At 36.7% G+C, this 18,380-nt stretch overlaps 2 protein-coding genes across 7 annotated transcripts in view; one reads left to right on the forward strand and one right to left on the reverse strand.

The window, feature by feature from the left end:
- Positions 1–18,380, reverse strand: part of LOC136041519 (exosome complex component RRP46-like) — a gene marked incomplete at its 5' end in the record, with an annotated part of 363,665 nt that overhangs the window by 199,731 nt on the left and 145,554 nt on the right. The window lies entirely within an intron of this gene.
- The window catches only part of LOC136041468 (PAS domain-containing protein cky-1-like), a 121,395-nt gene that overhangs the window by 87,142 nt on the left and 15,873 nt on the right, over positions 1–18,380 (forward strand). For 5 of the 6 annotated variants that reach the window (XM_065726157.1, XM_065726156.1, XM_065726160.1 and 2 more), the window contains one exon: positions 4,071–4,255. In XM_065726157.1, the coding sequence (XP_065582229.1) occupies positions 4,071–4,255 (185 nt within the window). Of the gene's footprint in view, positions 1–4,070; positions 4,256–8,907; positions 9,023–18,380 lie in introns of those variants that run through there. The other variant, XM_065726159.1, reaches the window with a different exon arrangement.

Raw genomic sequence — 18,380 nt, forward strand, 5'->3', positions numbered from 1 at the left:
TCGACGGCCAAACTACCATCTTCAAAGACACAACGATAGGCAGACTCTACACTGTTCACCCCAATCAACATGAATGCTTCTTTCTACGCCTGCTTTTGATGAATGTACCCGGTCCGACGTCCTTTTAGTATTTGAGAACTGTAAACGGTACTATACATGACACTTACCGTAGTGCATGCCAAGCTCTGAATTTATTGGAGAATGACCAACACTGGGATAACTGCATTAATGACGTGTGCGAAACGTCAACTCCAAGTCAAATTCGTGCATTGTTTGGCATCATACTAACAACTTGCTCTCCCTCAGCTCCTACAGAGCTATGGGAAAAATATAAATAAAAAATGTCCGAAGATATACTCCATCGAAAACGGTTAGAGACGTCAGACATGACTTTTGATTTTACATCAGAAATTTATAACTACACTTTGGTTATTATAGAAGATTTGTGCGTATGTATGGCAAACAAACCTCTTCAGGATTTGGGAATGCCTTCACCTAATCATACCGCTGCTGTTTCGACATGTGTAGAATTGGATCGTGAACAAAGTTACAGTACGAGTGATCTATTGTCGTATGTACAAAATAACATTTCCAAGTTAACGTCGGAACAAAAAGACATTTATGATACGATAAAGCATTGTGTCGATAACAACGTTGGAGAAATTTTCTTTTTGGATGTGCCAGGAGGTACTGGTAAAACGTTTGTGATAAAACTGATTCTGGCATCAATTCGATCAAAAAATGATATAGCGTTGGCAATTGCGTCGTCTGGAATAACCGCAACGTTCCTGCCTGGTGGAAGAACTACTCATTCCGCTTTGAAATTGCCTCTGAATTTGCATTCTACAGAAACTCCCACGAGCAATATTTCCAAATCATCTGGGATAGGTAAAGTATTGCAGCAATGCAAACTTATTATTTTGGACCAGTGCACAATGGCACACAAAAAATCGCTCGAGGCTCTGGATCAATGTTTGAAAGATTTGCGAGGGAATTCGAAACCCTTTGGCAGCACATTAATATTGCCTGCGGGAGATTTCAGGCAAACATTACCTATAATACCTAGATCAACCCCTGCAGACGAAATGAATGCTTGCCTGAAAAATTCTAATTTATGGGCACAAGTAAAAACATTAAAATTAACTACAAATATTCGTTTCCGATTGCAAAACGATGACTCTGGTCAAACATTTTCAGATCAATTGCTGGCAATTGGAAACGGAAAGCTCCCAGTAGACTCAATTTCAGGACGTATACAACTACCTGCTGAATTCTGTAATTTAGTGACGTCCAAAAATGAATTGATTGAAAAAAGTATTTCCGAATATTCTAAACAATTATAAAAATAATAAATGGCTAAGCGAAAGAGCGATTCTTGCACCCAAAAATATAGACGTCCACGAAATCAACAATATTGTTTTGACCAAGATTCGAGACCAGGCAGTCCTTTACAAGTCAGTCGACACAGTTTTGGAACCAAATGAGGCGGTTAATTATCCATCTGAATTTTTAAATTCCGTGAATCTTTCAGGGTATCCACCACAAGTGCTACAACTAAAAATAGGCGTACCAATAATACTGTTAAGAAATATAAACCCACCAGAGCTTTGCAATGGCACGCGACTTGCCGTAAAAAAAAGCAATGGAAAACGTAATAGAGGCCACAATCTTGACAGGCCTTTTGAGGGTGAGGCTGTTCTTATTCCTCGCATTCCCATGATTCCAACGGATCTGCCTTTTCAATTTAAAAGATTGCAATTCCCAATTCGATCAGCATTTGCAATCACCAGCAACAAAGCTCAAGGTCAATCATTAGAAAAATATGGTATAGATCTTAATACTGATTGTTTTTCCCATGGACAATTGTACGTTGCATGTTCGAGGGTCGGTAAACCTGACAATCTATTTATATGCAGCGACAATTGGACAGCGAAGAATGTTGTATATTTGCAAGTTTTACGCAGTTAATTTGTATTGTATCTATCTATCTATCTATCTATCTATATAAAAACGAGTTGTGTGTATGCTTGTTAGTTTGTTTGTAAAAAGAGCGTTTGCATATGACGTCATTATAAGTACATAAGGCTTTGTATATGCACAAACAATGGGAAAGCCAAGAATGTTGTATATTCGCAAGTTTTACGTAAATCAAAACACATATATAAATCTATCTATATTCATAGGTGGTACACAGGGACACAACTACAATGGTGCGTAACGACTTACGTGCGCGGGGGGGCTTGGGGGGGGCGCGAAGCGCCCCCACCAACTAGGTGTTGGGCTGGCGCGAAGCGCCACCCCCAACAGCTAGTATATATATATATATATATATATATATATATATATATATATATATATATATATATATATATATATATATATATATATATATATATTGTTTTAAAAAGACTGCCGGATTTGAAAAGCCCGTTATGTTTTTATTGTTGTTGTCAACTTTGTTCTTGCATATTTTGTCATCACTAGTCATTGATGGTATGTTTTGATACTGTGCTTTTGTTTTCCAAGTTAACGTTTATGACGCATAGAAACAAATTCGATTTATAGTAGATGCAGAACCTATGTGCAGCGTTAGGGTTTTGCTAACGCACAGACCCCACCAAGAAAACCGGAGCAAATAAACACATATACCACTCGACATAGGCAATGCGACGCTGTTGATTTAATACCCAGAAACTCAACTCAATGATCCCGCAACACTGAAAAGCTCAAGAAAACTTTCTGCTGGTTTAATCAAGATTTAAAAACGAGTTTCGTGTTTAGCTTGGTCTTGGCTCAACTCAATGTAGGAAGGTAGCTAGTTTGAATGAGATTGACTTATGAGAATCAGTCAAAACCTAGAGGTTTATGACTTTGCAGCGTTCATAAAAGCGTAAAATTACAATAAAAAAAAAATGCTTTTACGTATCAGTAAATATCACTTGTGAAACCCAAATCGGTTGATGGCTTTTCCTTGACTGCTCAGTTCGATTTTTTTTTTTTTTTTTTGATAAGAAATTTAGGAAGGGGGTAATTTTGTTGTTTTTACAAATGAAAATCTAAAAAAAAAACATTTTCGGTGACAGTATCGACAAAATTTGCTTTCTTAAATCCATGGTTGCCACTGCCCCCTCCCCAATTGACGCCACTGATCTGATTATTTTATTTTGACATAAGTACTTTTGCCCAGTTTTTAGTCTAAAAAATTCTCCAATTGCAGATTATGAATAGAGACTCTATATGCAGGCTAAATGAATAATGTGGCTGACTTGTAAAAGACGTCACAATGAATAATTGCATAATTCAAAAAAGAGAATCAGCTTATTTAGGAAGTTAAATTGAACGAACATTGCGTTTCATCTGTGAGCTCGGCTGTCTTATATCATTATTGTATTATTATCAGTGCCAAATGCAAAAAATAGTGTTTTGGTAAAATAAAATTTAAAAAACGAAAGGGTAAAAACAGTAAAATAGTAATTAATACTAAAAAAAAAAATTTAAATTACCGTTGCTAGATGCAAAATGACTGGATGTCTACAAATGGTGAAATAACATCAGTCAATAAACAAAGTAAAATAGTTTAAACAGGTAAATGGGTAAAATCTGGCTTAAAATTGTACACCTCAACAATAGGTAAATAAAACCAGGGCTAGAAAGACGAGGCTATATGGCATTCCTTGTGGCAAACACTAAATGAATAATGTGACTGTTTTGCAACCTTGATATTGCCACTAACATAAAACACATTGACTTGGCAACAAGCGCAAAAGAATGTACTCTGATCTTTAAAAAGCTTTAGTGGTAAAATGAGCAAGAGAAAAATAGCTGCTTTTTACTTTTGGTTGGCTACGAATCCCACAATTAATTTTTTTTTATCTTCTCTGGACAGGGAGCTGTGACACGACTAATTTAAAGAAAGAACTGTAAAAAAAAAACATGAAAGTAGATTAAACGGGGGTAAAGTGTTTCACTTTTAAGAAAAAAATTCTTGACCCCTTTTCTTTCCCCTTTTGCAAAGGTAAAGGTCTTACAGGTATATCCAAAGCGTATATCTAATTAAGTATAAATTATAGATAGTCATCGTAGAAGGTCATTACTTGGTACCAATGGCTTTATCATCTAGACCAGAACCAGTTTTATTGGCAGTTTGTACACCAGTAGCAATGCCAGAAACACGAGAAGCTGTAATACAAGGAGCGTGTAATGTTTTTACTACCCAACATAGCATGGATATGAAAATCCTTGAAGTTGACAGAAGGTAAGATATCCTCCTTTTTTCTCCTTATCTTTATTAATCCTTTCTCCCTGTTTCTTTCTCATCACTTATCATTCTATGGTTCGTCATTCTGTCTGTCTGTATTTGTGTCTGTCTGTCTTTCTGTTTTTCGTCTCTCTCGCTCTCTCTCTTTTTTTCTATCTCTCTGTCTCTCCCTGTATTTCCCTCTCTCTATCTTGCTCTATCTTTTGCTTTCTCTCTCTTTCCCTCCTTTTATCTTTCTTTTTCTCTCCGTTGCAAATTTGAACGTCAATAAAAAAAATCAAAGGAAGATAGATAGAAGACATTCTTATAACTATACTAACAAAGAGAAAGATCTGTCCATAATTGGGAATATTCCATCGATTACATACTCCTGAACCAGAGTAGTGACATCATAATGAATTTAATGGCAGCCCTGTTTCTTTGAATCCCAGCCACAATTTTTTTTTATAAGACTTCTTCGAGATTTAAGTGCATGTTAGATAGTAGGGAATGTGTTCTTCAAGATACAGGTGCTTACTAAGTCGTAGGGAATGTTTTCTAAGAGATGCAGCTGTCTGTTACGTAACAGTTTCTTTGAGTGTTTAAAAACCTCCAGGGCGCCGCCAAATCTTGATGCAAATGTACGCGTTACATCATAGGGATTGTTTTCTTCAAGACATTTCAAGATGTTTTTAAAACATTTTTCCATAGGACGTATTTTCAAGACGTTTCAAGACATTTCACGACGTTTTTAAGACATTTTCTTCCGGACCTTTTTCGAAACATTTCAAAACATTTCAAGGCTTTTCATGCTACGTAATAGGAGATTGTTTACCTATGTTAATTATGACGCATTCTCGCATGACTTGTTAGAGTTCAGGGGGCTCTGCCGAATCATGAAGCAAACATAGACATTACATCATAGTTTCTTTGATGTTTCAAAAACCCCACGAGGGCCAGGGAAAAACCTTCAAGACCACTATTTGGGAACCTTCATTAAGCCGGGCCATAGTGAGCAATTCTACCGTCCTCCTAGCAGCCTTTTTCAACGGGGTCCCCCTAAACTAATTCAACCTAGCAACCAATTCAACTGGGTCCCTACCAACCTCGTCCATCTGGGGCCCTAGTAGTCCATTCCAACGGAGGCCTTAGCGAACAATTCCATTTGGGCTGAAGCATCCAATGTCACTGACCCCCTAGCCTAACCAACCCACCGGAGCCCTAGCAACCAAATCCAACGGGGCCCTAGCATCCAATTTCACTGGAGGTCCTAGCAATCAATTCCAAATAGCCCCTAGCAGTCTATTCCAACGGGGACCATAGCAACCAATTACAACTTGGCCCTAGCAGTCAATTCTACATAGGGCCCTAGCAGCCATTTCCAACGGAGCCCTAGCATCCAATTCCATCGGGCCCTTAGCAACCAATTCTAACGGAGGGACCACTATTCAAGTGGTAATTACCGGTTATAACTGAGAGCTACGCATTCTACCGAGACTTGTGACTTGTGACTCCCGTAACTTGCAATACCACTGGACCCCTATCAGCCTTTTTACAAACCCCCTAACCTAACCTGACATAACAACCAATCCAACTGGGCCCCTAAAAACCTTTTACTACGGGGGGTCTAGCAGTAAATTCCGACGGGTGTTCTAGTGAGCAATTTCATCGGGAAGCCCTGGCATCCGATTTCACCGGGCTTCTCATATAACCTTACTGCTGGTGGCCCTATCAACCAATTCCAACGGGGCCCTAGCATCCAATTTCTCTTGGAGCCCTAGAAACCAATTTAAACGGACCCCTAGCAGTTTATTCCATGGAGAGCTTAGCAACCACTTCCAACCAGGCTCTAGCAGTGAATTTAACTGAGGCCCTAGCATCCAATATCACCAGGGACCTAGCAACCAATTCCAACAGGGGGACCACTATTCAAGTGGGAAACCTCTGGTTGTAACTGTGAATGACACATTCTCCCATGACTTGTTAGAGGTCAGGGCCCCGCCAGTCAAGTGGGAAGCCTTTGTTTGTAGCTGAGAATTATGCTTTCTCCCGTGACTAGCTAGAAGTCAGGGTCCCTTCAGTCTAGTGGGGAACCCCTGTTTATAACTAAGGAGGACAAACGCGTGGAGTACTCTATCATGCGATACACACGTGGGATGTTACGTAATACTTTATGATTTTTCTTCTTTCGGATTTTGTTTTTTTCAGGGCTTTTTTTCGAAATTTCGTTTTATTTCAAGGTATTTTTTTCGAGGTTCTTTTTGGAGATTTAAATTTCTTTCAATACGTTTTATATCAGGGAACCTTTATAGTCTAAAAATATTTGTCCACATTAGGATTTGAAGGAGATTTACTCTTAACCCAATTGATTTTATTTTAGTTCAGGGAATACTTTCTACGTGATAACTCATTTCATGCATTGAAAATTCCCTGTCCCACCTTCTAACCCCCTTACCTAGTTTAACCTAGCAACCAATTCAACTGGGCCCCTAGCAATCTTTTCCAACGAGGGGAGGGGCTATCAGTCAATTTCATCGGGCTCCTAACCTAACATTACCACCGAGGACCCTAGCAACAAGCTCTAACGGGGCTCTAGCATCAAAGTTCACGGAGAATTATGCTTTCTCCCGTGACTAGCTAGAAGTCAGGGTCCCTTCAGTCTAGTGGGGAACCCCTGTTTATAACTAAGGAGGACAAACGCGTGGAGTACTCTATCATGCGATACACACGTGGGATGTTACGTAATACTTTATGATTTTTCTTCTTTCGGATTTTGTTTTTTTTTCAGGGTTTTTTTTCGAAATTTCGTTTTATTTCAAGGTATTTTTTTCGAGGTTCTTTTTGGAGATTTAAATTTCTTTCAGTACGTTTTTTCAGGGAGCCTTTATAGTCTAAAAATATTTTTCCACATTGGGATTTGAAGGAGATTTACTCTTAACCCAATTGATTTTATTTTAGTTCAGGGAATACTTTCTACGTGATAACTCATTTCATGCATTGAAAATTCCCTGTCCCACCTTCTAACCCCCTTACCTAGTTTAACCTAGCAACCAATTCAACTGGGCCCCTAGCAATCTTTTCCAACGAGGGGAGGGGCTACCAGTTAATTTCATCGGGCTCCTAACCTAACATTACCACCGAGGACCCTAGCAACAAGCTCTAACGGGGCTCTAGCATCAAAGTTCACGGGGACCCTAGTAACCAATTACAATGGACCCCTAACAGTCAATTCCAATAGGGGGGCCCCTAGCAACCATTTAAAACAGGGGCCCTAGAAGTCAATTCCACCGGGAACCCTAGGAACTTCCAACGTGGCCCTAACAGTCAATTGAACAGGGGCCCTAGCAACCGATTCCATCTTGCTCCTAGCAACCAATTCCGACGGGGGCGCTAGTGAAGTGGGAAACCATCGGTTGTAACTGAGCATGACGCAATCTCCCGTGACTTGTGACTCCGTGACTTGTAATTCCAGCAAGCCCCTAGCAACCTTTTATCACTGGTGGCCTACCCTAATCTAAACACCAATTCAACCGGGCCCCTAGCAATCTTTTCCACTGGGGGGGTGGGCCTAGTAGTCAGTTCCAACAGGGGCCCTAGCGATTAATTCAATCGGAGGACCCAAGCATCTAATTTCCCCGGGCCCCTAACCTGATCATGAAGGCCCTAGCACCTAATATCAGCGGGGCCCTATTACCCAGTCTCACTGATGAACCTAGTAACCAATTCCAATGGGTCCCTAACAGCCAATTCCAACAGGGGGTCTTAGTAACCAATTCCAACGGGGCCCTAGCAGTCAATTTCAACGGGGGACCCTAGCAGCCATTTCTAATTAGTAACCAATTCCAATGGGTCCCTAACAGTCAATTTCACCAGGGAACCAAGCAACCATTTCCAACTGGGCTCTAACAGTCAATTTAACCGGGACCTTAGCATCCAGTTTCACCAGCCCCATAGCAACCGCTTCCAATTGGAGGACTAGTTAAGTGGCAACCATCGGTTATAACTGAGAATGACGCAGTCTCCCATGACATCCAATTCCACTGGTGCCCTAGCAACCTTTTTCCACCGGGACCCTCCCCTAACCTAATTAAGCGACTAATTCAACCGGACCCCTAGCAACTTTTTCCACTGGGGGGGGGGTCCTAGTCAATTCGAACGGGATCCCTAGCAAGCATTTCCATCGGCGGATTCTAGCATGTAATTTCCTCGGGCATGTAATTTCCTAACCTAACCACCGAGACCCTAGCAACCAGTGCCAACAGGGCCTTCGCATCCAATTTCACTGGTGACCCTATTAGCCAATTCATCGCGTCCCTAACAGTCAATTCTAATTCTAGCGACCAATTCCAACAAAGTCCTAGAAGTCAATTCAACCGGGGCCCTAGCAACCAATTCCGACGGAGATCCACTAGTCAAGTGGGAAAACCCCGGTTGTAACTGAGAATGACATATTCTCCCTTGACTTGTGACTTTTGAATCCCGTGACTTGCAATTCCACCATAATTTTCCGTAATGACCATGCACACGTGGGATGTTGTATGATACTTTAAGAGATTTTTTCTTCGGGATTTCATTTTGTTTCAAGGCGTGTTTTTCTATAGTCCAAAAATGAACCTATAATCCTATAATTTAAAATGAATCTATAATCCAAAATTTTTTATCTGCATTAGGATTTGAAAGAGATTTCACCTCAACTGATTGGAGCGTTATATAGCTGGACCAAGAGGCAATTGATGTTATTTTGATTTAGGGAATATTTTCTACTTGATAACTTATTCCAAGCAGGTAAACTTCCCTGTTCCACTTTCTAAAATGATTATATGGATCGCAAGTTTCCAATCCTTTCCGCGAGAGAGCACGCAAGAATCTCAATGTGATTGATTTTTGACTAATTACATGCACTTACCTGTAACTTCCCATTAATTTAAATCTTGATATTAGAAAAGTCAAATTTTGAAAATGGAACACGCAAACGAAGAAAAAAGAGAAACTTTTTTGCATTTAGTTATTTCTGAGAAGTTTTAAAGAAAATTCCATGTTTCTTTGAGCCAACACTCTGCATTTTCACGCGAAGGTGAGAATATGTGGCTGCCCAACCCTAGCAAGTACCTCTAGAGAGGGAGGGCTGTTATTAGAGGTAAATTTAAGCCATATTAAGAGATATTTCTGAAATATGCCCCGGTTCTATTGCTTTAGTAGATGCACCTACCTGTTACATTCCCTTAATTTAAATCTTGATACTAAAAAAAACATATTTTTTTTAAATGAAACACGGAAACGAAGAAAAAAAACTTATTTGCATTTGGTTATTTCTGAGAGGTTTTAATGAAAAAGCAATGTTTCTTTGAGCCAAGATTATGCATATTCACCCCACAGTGATAATAAGTGGCTGCTCCACTTTAGCGAGCAATCCCAGAGGGGGATGATTTTTATTAGTCGTAAATCTAAGCCATATTAAGAGATATTTCTGAAAGGTATTAATGATAAAGCCTAGTTTCTATTGCTCTACTAGATTCACCTGCCTGTTATATTCCATTAATTTATGTCCCGATAGTAGTAACATGAAACACGCAAACAAAGAAAAAAGAGACTTTTTTGTATTTGGCTATTTCTTAGAGGGTGTAATGAAAGCATCATATTTCTTTGAGACAAGACTATGCATATTCACGCCAATGTGACAACATGTCGCTGCCCCACCCTAGAAATCAATTCAAAAAGGGGGGGGGTTGTTATTAGAGGTAAATTTAAGCCATATTAAGAGCCATTCCTGAAAGGTTTTATAAAAATTCTCTTGTTTCTATTGCTTTGTCAGACGCACCTGCCTGTCACATTTCCATAAATTTAAATCTTAATACTAGGAAAATCACAATTGAAAAATGAAAACTGCAAACGAAGAATAAAGACACAATTATGCATTCGGTTATTTCTGGGAGGTTGTAATGAAAATACTACGTTTCTTTGAACCAAGACTGTGTCTGTTCACGACAACGTGAAAATATGTGGCTACTCTTAGAAATCAATTCCAGAGGAGGAGTGTATTTTTAGAGGTAAACTTAAGCCATATTAAGATATATTTCCGAGAGGTTTTAATAAAAATGCCACGTTTCTCTGAGCCAAGGCTATACATATTCACGCCACCGTGGTAAACTATGGATGACACACGACACCCTCTGGCACCCTAATTATTCTATTTGTATTTTTTAGATATTTTCATGGTAAAACATGCATTAAATCCATGGCTTTTATTGCAGTCCGCCCCGAACGTAATGCCCTCAGTGGCAATTCACGCCACTTTGGCAGACTATGGATGGCCCTCTGACACCCTCAGCCACACCTCATCATTTCTAAGTCATTTTTAGATACTTTCTTGTTAAAACCATGCTTCAAATTCATTGATTTATGTTTTCGCAATCCAACCCTCTGTGACACACCATGTCAATTCACTTTACCATGTCACACTCTGACTGCCGCTCTGGCATTCTCTGGTACCCCTCATCATTCCTAAGAAATTTTACAGATATTTCCTTGTTAAAAATATGATTTAAACCCAATAGTTCGTGTTTTTACAAGCCACCCTCAAAGTAATATACCTTGTCAATTCACGCCCTCGTGCCACACTATGACTGGTTCTCTGACATACTATGGCCCTCTCATTATTCCTAAGACATTTTCCAAATTTAAAAAAAGTAATATCCAATTCCGCTCCCTCACTTCTGGCCCCCGGTTACAACGGTTCCACCTCCGATTCTTCTGGCTTCTACCCCCTGTTCAACCGGTTGTAGTTCCCGCTATGCTCGCTCCGAACCCAGTTCCAAATTCGACTCTGGTTTCAACCGGTGAATTACATTTGATACGGTTCATTCATTGAATTCTCCTAAATACTAAGAGGTTTAATTCTGTTAACTATAATGTTTCAACAGATGAATTAAATTTTACACGGTTTATGCCTTGAATTTTCCTAAGGACTAAAAAGTTTCACTCTGTTCATTATAAAGTTTAAACAGCTTAATTAAATTTGAATTGGTTTATTCAGTAAATTTTTCTAAGGAATAATAGCGTTAAGTGTTTTGATTATTAAGTTTGAACAAATTAATTAAATTTGACGTGATTTATTCATTGAATTTTACTAAGGACTAAAAACTTTAACTCTGTTTATTATAAAGTTTGAACAGATAAATTCAATTTGACACGGTTTATTCCTTGCATTTTTCCTAAGGACTAAAAGGCTTAACTTTGTTGTGTATAAAGCTTGAATTGATGAATTACATTTGACAAGACGTATTACTTGAATTTTCCTATGGACTAAAAGGATCAATATTGTTCAGTATAAAGTTTGAAAAGATGAATTAAACTTGTCATGGTCTATTCCTTGAATTCTCTTGAGGGTTGAAAGGCTTAGCTCTGTTGAGTATTAAATCTTAACTGATGGATTAAATCTGACTTGGTCTATTCAGTGAATATTCCCAAAATTTAATAGCTTCAACTCCGTTAATTACAACGATTGAACACATGAAATAAATTTGACATGGTTTTATCCTTAGATTTCCCTAAGGACTAAAAGGTTTACTCTGTTGAGTATAAAGTTTGAACTGATTAATTAAATTTGAAGTGTTTTATTTAGTGAATTTTCCCAAAAATGAATAGCTAAAACCCTGTTGATTACAAAGTTTGAACAGGTGCATTAAATTTGAATCGGTTTATTCATTAAATTTTCCTTTGGACTAAAAGGTATAACCCTGTTGAGTATAAAATTTCAAGTGATGAATTAAATTTGACTTGGTTTATTCCATGATTTCCCCCAAGAATGAACAACTATAACTCTGCTGATTAAAAAGATTGAACAGATGAATTAAATTTGACATGGCTTATAAGGACTAAAAGACTTTGCTCTGTTGAGCATAAAATTTTTAACTGATATAATTAATTTTGACTTCGTTTATTCTGTGAATTTTCCCAAAAATGAATACTTTTAACTCCGTTGATTACAAAGATTGAACAAATGAATTAAATTTGACATGTTTTTTTCTTAAAATTTCCTAAGGACTAAAACGTTTAGCTCTGTTTAGTATAAGGTATTAACTAGTGAATGGAATTTGACGTAATTTATTCAATGAATTTACCCAAGATTGAATGGCTTTGACTCTGTTGATTATAAGTTAAATTCGAAATGGTTTATTCTTTGAATTCTCTTAAGGATTAAAACAGTTTAACTCTGTTGAGCATTAAGTTTGAATTGATGAAGTAAATTTGACATTGTCTATTCAGTAAATTTTCCAAAAAATGAATAGCCCGGTGATTGTGTATATGTTCAAAAACTCCTTTTCTTTTATCTCTGAGCTTTTGAACAAGCATTTTAAATGTTGGAATTGCTAGCGTACCAAAAAAAAATAATGAAAACATAACAAAGTAAGGTAATAAGGTATTTTATTTTTATCGAAATAATGACATGTACGATGGTAAATGTTATCAATATCATCATTTAAAAAATCTAAATGTTTTGATTTCGTTCCATAAAATTGTTCATCATGTTCTCTTTTGACGTGGCACTCATCCCATTTCTGCTTCATACTTGGCTTTTAACCTGGTTTCAGCTAAAGGTTCTACATGAGTTTTGTCATTGGTATTATTTGATTCATTGTCCTTATCTCTTTATAAACTGTCGACGGTAGTAATATCGTTTTCTGGCTCTTTGTTTTTCATCAATTTTTCTTATATTCCTTGGTGATATTATCTGCCAATGCCCTTTTTATATTATTTTCGGTTTCATTGTCTATTACCACACTATGTTTATGTAGTTTGCAGTTTTGGCATATAGACAAGATGTTCATTATGACAATGGTAGAAGAGCATTTCTCTCTTCTTTTGACTTTCCAATGAAGGCTAATACCCGGAAAAATGGCGATATGTTTTATCAACAGCTAAAGTTTTACCCACACAATAAGTAATAAATTGGCCCGATTCACCAACTAATAGTTTCAGGTTTGCATTCTCTTTGAGTGACATCATCTCCGGGCATCTCACTCTCGTATATACACCTCCATAAGAGCGGAGTTTTTTCAATACCCCAAAGGAATTTAATCTCTCACTCTCTTGACAATACACGCATACATTCCCAATAGTGTTACCACTTGTGTTTGTTTCATAGTTCAAATATTTGTCTTTGTCAGCATTTATTACTGTGACAACTCTATCATGTGCAAACATTTTCTTGGAATATCTGATCTTTTTTTTGCAATAACAAGCATGTGTTTATCCTTCCCATCCACAATTAATATTGATCGCGAACTTGTAATAAACAAACTACTTTCGATGACCAACCACAGTACTATGGAGGCAGCCACCAAAAAAACAAAACTTCCCTTGGGTTTTACATTTAGAAGTCAAGATGGGAACACATTTTCATTAGTTCAAGTGCTGTCATCTTTTCAGTATTAGTTATAAATGACAGCATAACTAAATTTTAAGGTAGGTTACATCGAGTTAACTGTTTTTATGTTAGGTTAGTTTAGGTTCACTTAGGGTGCCCCGGTACGGTAATTGTACAGGCAACACTTTAGCTGTTGATAAAACTTATCGCTATCTTTCGGGTATTATCAATCAACGGAAGGTCAAAAGAAGACAGGCTTAGTCTTCCACCAACGTCATAATGCATATCTTGTCTATGTGCCAAAACTGCAAACTATGTAAAAAAAAATCTGGTAATAGTCAGTTAAATTGACAGAAAAATATAAAGGGTAATGGTAGATAATATCAACAAGGAATATAAAGTCGGGGAATCCAAATCTGGTGCCCCCTTTATAGAAAATCCCCTTCTTCCATGCAAAATTCCTCAATGAAAAGATTGTTCCACGTTGCCTTTTCCCCCTGACCCCTCACCAGAAAAAAATCCCCCTGAAAATGTCTGTATACTTCCCAATAACCAATACCATATGTAAACAATGGGTAAAGGTCACAATGTGTAATCCTTCCTCCGGGATTGTGGGGGACTAAGTCATCCTCAAAGGCATAGTTATTAGATTTTTCGACTAAGCTGAACAAAATGGCTTTCTCAAAATCATGTAGCTTCGGGAAAAAATGAGCGTTGGAGGGGGCCTAGTTTCTCTCCAATTTTTGGTCACTTAAAAAGAGCACTAGAACTGTTGATTTCCGTTTGAATGAGCCTTTTTGCGGTATTTTAGGACCATTGGGTCAATATAATGACCTCTGGGGAAAAAAACAAAACAACTACAACAAAAAACACGCATCCGTGATCTTTCTTCTGGCTACAGATACAAGACTCCACATTTCTGCAGATGGGAGCTTGAAACCTCTACAGTTGGGTTTTCTGATACACTGAATCTGATGGTGTGTTTTTCATTAAGGCTCTGTGGCTTTTAGGGGGTGTTTTTCCCTTTTTTCGTAAATAAGACAAATATTCTCAGGATCATAACTGTTGATGAGTAAGACTAAAATTGATTAAACTTATATATGTGAAATCAAAATACAAACCCGATTCTTTTGATGTATCTATTGGTATCAAAATTCCGTTTTTTTCAGAGTTTCGGTTACCATTGAGCCGAGTCGCTTCTTAATTACAGTTCGTTCCTTACTTACTACGAACTGTGTAATTGTTCGATATTTTGCTGTTTCTATGTGACTAGTACTTTTTATGAAAACTAGCAATTTACATAATAAAAACCCGTTTTTAAATATTAGTGGGTGTTTTGTTGTGTCTCCAAATAAACTCCTAAATGAGTGTTAATCAGATATTTTTTCATTTTCTTGGTATGTTTCATATTTCCTTATTTTGGCCTTCTGTAGTTAAGAATAAGTTATAACGAAAGAGTATAAACATAAAGATTAATAAGAATTAACACCATAAGAAAGAGCTAAGAGTTGAATCCTTAGTCTTCAACATGGGAAGGTAGGGACCAAAAACTGATAGCGCCAATAGGCCAACAAAAATTGGCCCAATAAGAATGGGCTAAGTGCTTGATCGTTAGTCCTTTAACATGGGAGAGCAGGGATTACAACTATTAGCACCACTAGCAGTGTAGCATCTGGCAGCTTCGTTAAACAAGTATGAGATTTTAACAGCAACATTGCACCTAAACCCACATTGAGCGCCCAGTACAAATATATTTTTCCAAATAAAGTGAGACAAGAGTCCCCCCTTCCGTATTGATATGAAGGATCTGTGATGGGAATTTCAAAATGGTGACTTAAAAGTGCACTTTTGAAGCTTTTTGACCCTTGTCCCCCCAAAAAATCCCCTCCCTCTTGATGCCTGGTGCACATCTCTACAATGCTGCATAACCGTTGGTATTACTATGGGAGCAATTTATAACAGTTCATTTTATATGTAATCAAGGCCATATCTAGAATTTTTGCGGGAGGGGGAGGGGTGAAATTTTTTTGGGGAAAGATTTACAAAAAAAACATGTAAAATGCGCATTAAAATTTATTTATATATATTTTCGTTACGTTTTTACGAGTCAGACACACATTTTGGGGGAGGGGCTCGAACTCCTAACCCCCCTCGATACAGCCTTGTATGTAATGCGGTTGTTCAGGGAAGAAGAATTCAAAGGGCAGCATGCCCTCTGAAACTGCGAGTTTGTATAAATGTATTTCTTATTAGTTCTTAAATAGCTTACCATCTTATAATTTTTGACTGATAGAAACTTTGTCGAGTCAGGTAAAGAACAGAGCAAAATTGCAAAAACCAGGGTTTTTTTATGGTATAATCGTTTTGTTATTTGGAAATTGTCCTAAGGCTTATACTTGTCCGTTTAATTATTCCTTATTTGGTATTAACTAAAAAAGAAAATTTTGTTTTTCAAATAAAATTAAAGAGCTCCATTGAAACTAAAGACGAACAGAAATTTTTCCACGTATAAGGGGGCAGCACTCCTCCTATACCCTTTACTCTTTACACTTTAGATTTATAGTGCTTTAAAAGATACTTCCTATTTCAATCAAACAACACTTGTTCATTCAGTCATTCTTAAGGGATTAGGACAAAAAGTCCATGTAATCAAATTTGCTGCAATGGAGCAGCCATTTCTTCTTCGTCACATATCGCCAACCATCTCCATCCCATCCCATCTCCATCTCCAGGTTCCAACCCATCTCCAGTAAAAGGAAAGCCCAATCAGAGGCAACGCTGTAGTGTTGCCTGTAGTAAAGGCCCTACGGCTCCAATGTTTTATTATTTATTTATTTACGTTTTTATTTCCCAGAAGCACTTCATAAGGAAAGGGTCGCCGTATAAACCTAGGAGAAGAGTCATTTGATTGAAAATCAAGTGTTCTAGTGCCCTTTTTAAGAAATAAAAGTGATGACGGCGAATTGCCCCCCACGCCCTTTTCCCCCAAATATATCCGGTAAAAAATTTTAGGTAGCCATTTTGTTAAAAGTAGTTCAAAGATCATAAAACGAAAACCCCAGAGTCGACAAAATCTGGGTGACAAAACTTAAAACGAAAAAAAAAATTTGCTATTGAAGTGTAAATGAAACCCAAAACGAACAGAAATTAGATAAACAGTCAATGCAAACAAACATTAAATAGAAACTAATATAAATGAATAAATAAATCTTAAAACATGCGAAACTCAAATTGAATATGCAAGTCAAGCTTGAAACGAACAAAAATCACTACAAACAAGAGTTTGAGTATCGCCTCCCTCTCTCAATGTAAAAGTCATAACCTACTGCGTCATTGGCGCTTTACTGAAAGCGAAATATGTTACAAATATTTTCTTTTGTACTTAATATTGAAAATAAACATAAAAACTACGGTAAAATTTTGAACTGATGAGCTTTCAGCAATTAATATCATTATGCATCAAATATTCAATTTAATTCAAGTGTTCAAGACGAACATAGTTTCACTACAAACAAGAGTTTGGATATTGTCCCCTTCCTTAAAGCCTACTGCGTCATTGACGCCTTACTGAAAATGAATTATATTACAAATTTTTTCTTTTCCAGTTCTTACAATTGACAAATTGAATTACAAATTGAAAATGAAAATGAAAACACAGTGAAATAAAATATTGAACTGACGGATCTTTCAGCAATTAATTTCATTATGTATCAAAATTTCGATTTGATTTTGTTTATACTTTCCAAGACTGTTCAGAACACATATAGTTAAATTGGGATATGTCCATTTATTAGACAATGTAAACAGATACAAAAGTTTGATATTTCGACCACACATACTGCGATTCAGAACAGCATATATACTGTATCTACTGATCTGCTGATGGCGAGTGTACGTTTGGGCTATTTTTTGTTTTTGATTTTAATGGTGTTTTTAAAAAAAAATCCGTCATTGCAATATTATTTTCACGGATCCCCTCTGCAAATATTGTGAACCCCCAAGGGTTCGCGAACCACGGGTCACAAATCACTGCCCTAGACCATACCTGGGATATTATACGCCCTTTTGATAACTTTCATACACAGAAGTGTTTTGATTTAGTTCAGAATCCCCCTAAGCATTTCCTGAAGCTTTCACCTTCCTACTCTTGGCATCAGTAGTAGTAGTCGTAGCAATAGTGGCAGAAGTAGCAGCATCGGATCGCAACTTTTGAGCTTCGATGAACGAGTTCCTTCAGAAGCTTCTACGAAAACTTCTATACAAAGTGTGTCCACATAGATGAATTATATTTGTGCCCACATCACTCTTTACTTAGGTTTCGCTATCGCGCTGCCTGTGATTTTTTTGGAAATAAAGTATAATTACCTGAATCATCTTCATGATATTAGGGGTGAGCTTTTTACCCCTCAGACCTCAGACTATATATATATATATATATATATATATATATATATATATATATATATATATATATATATATATATATATATATATATATATATATATATATATATATATATATATATATATATATATATATATATATATATATATGTATATATATATATATATATATATATATATATATATATATATATATAATATATATATATATATATATATATATATATATATATATATATATATATATATATATATATATATATATATATATATATATACATATATATATATATATATATATATATATATATATATATATATATATATATATATATATATATATATATATATATATATATATATATGTATATA

The sequence above is a fragment of the Artemia franciscana genome, unplaced genomic scaffold (assembly GCF_032884065.1).
Source record: "Artemia franciscana unplaced genomic scaffold, ASM3288406v1 PGA_scaffold_23, whole genome shotgun sequence".
NCBI lineage: Eukaryota > Metazoa > Arthropoda > Branchiopoda > Anostraca > Artemiidae > Artemia > Artemia franciscana.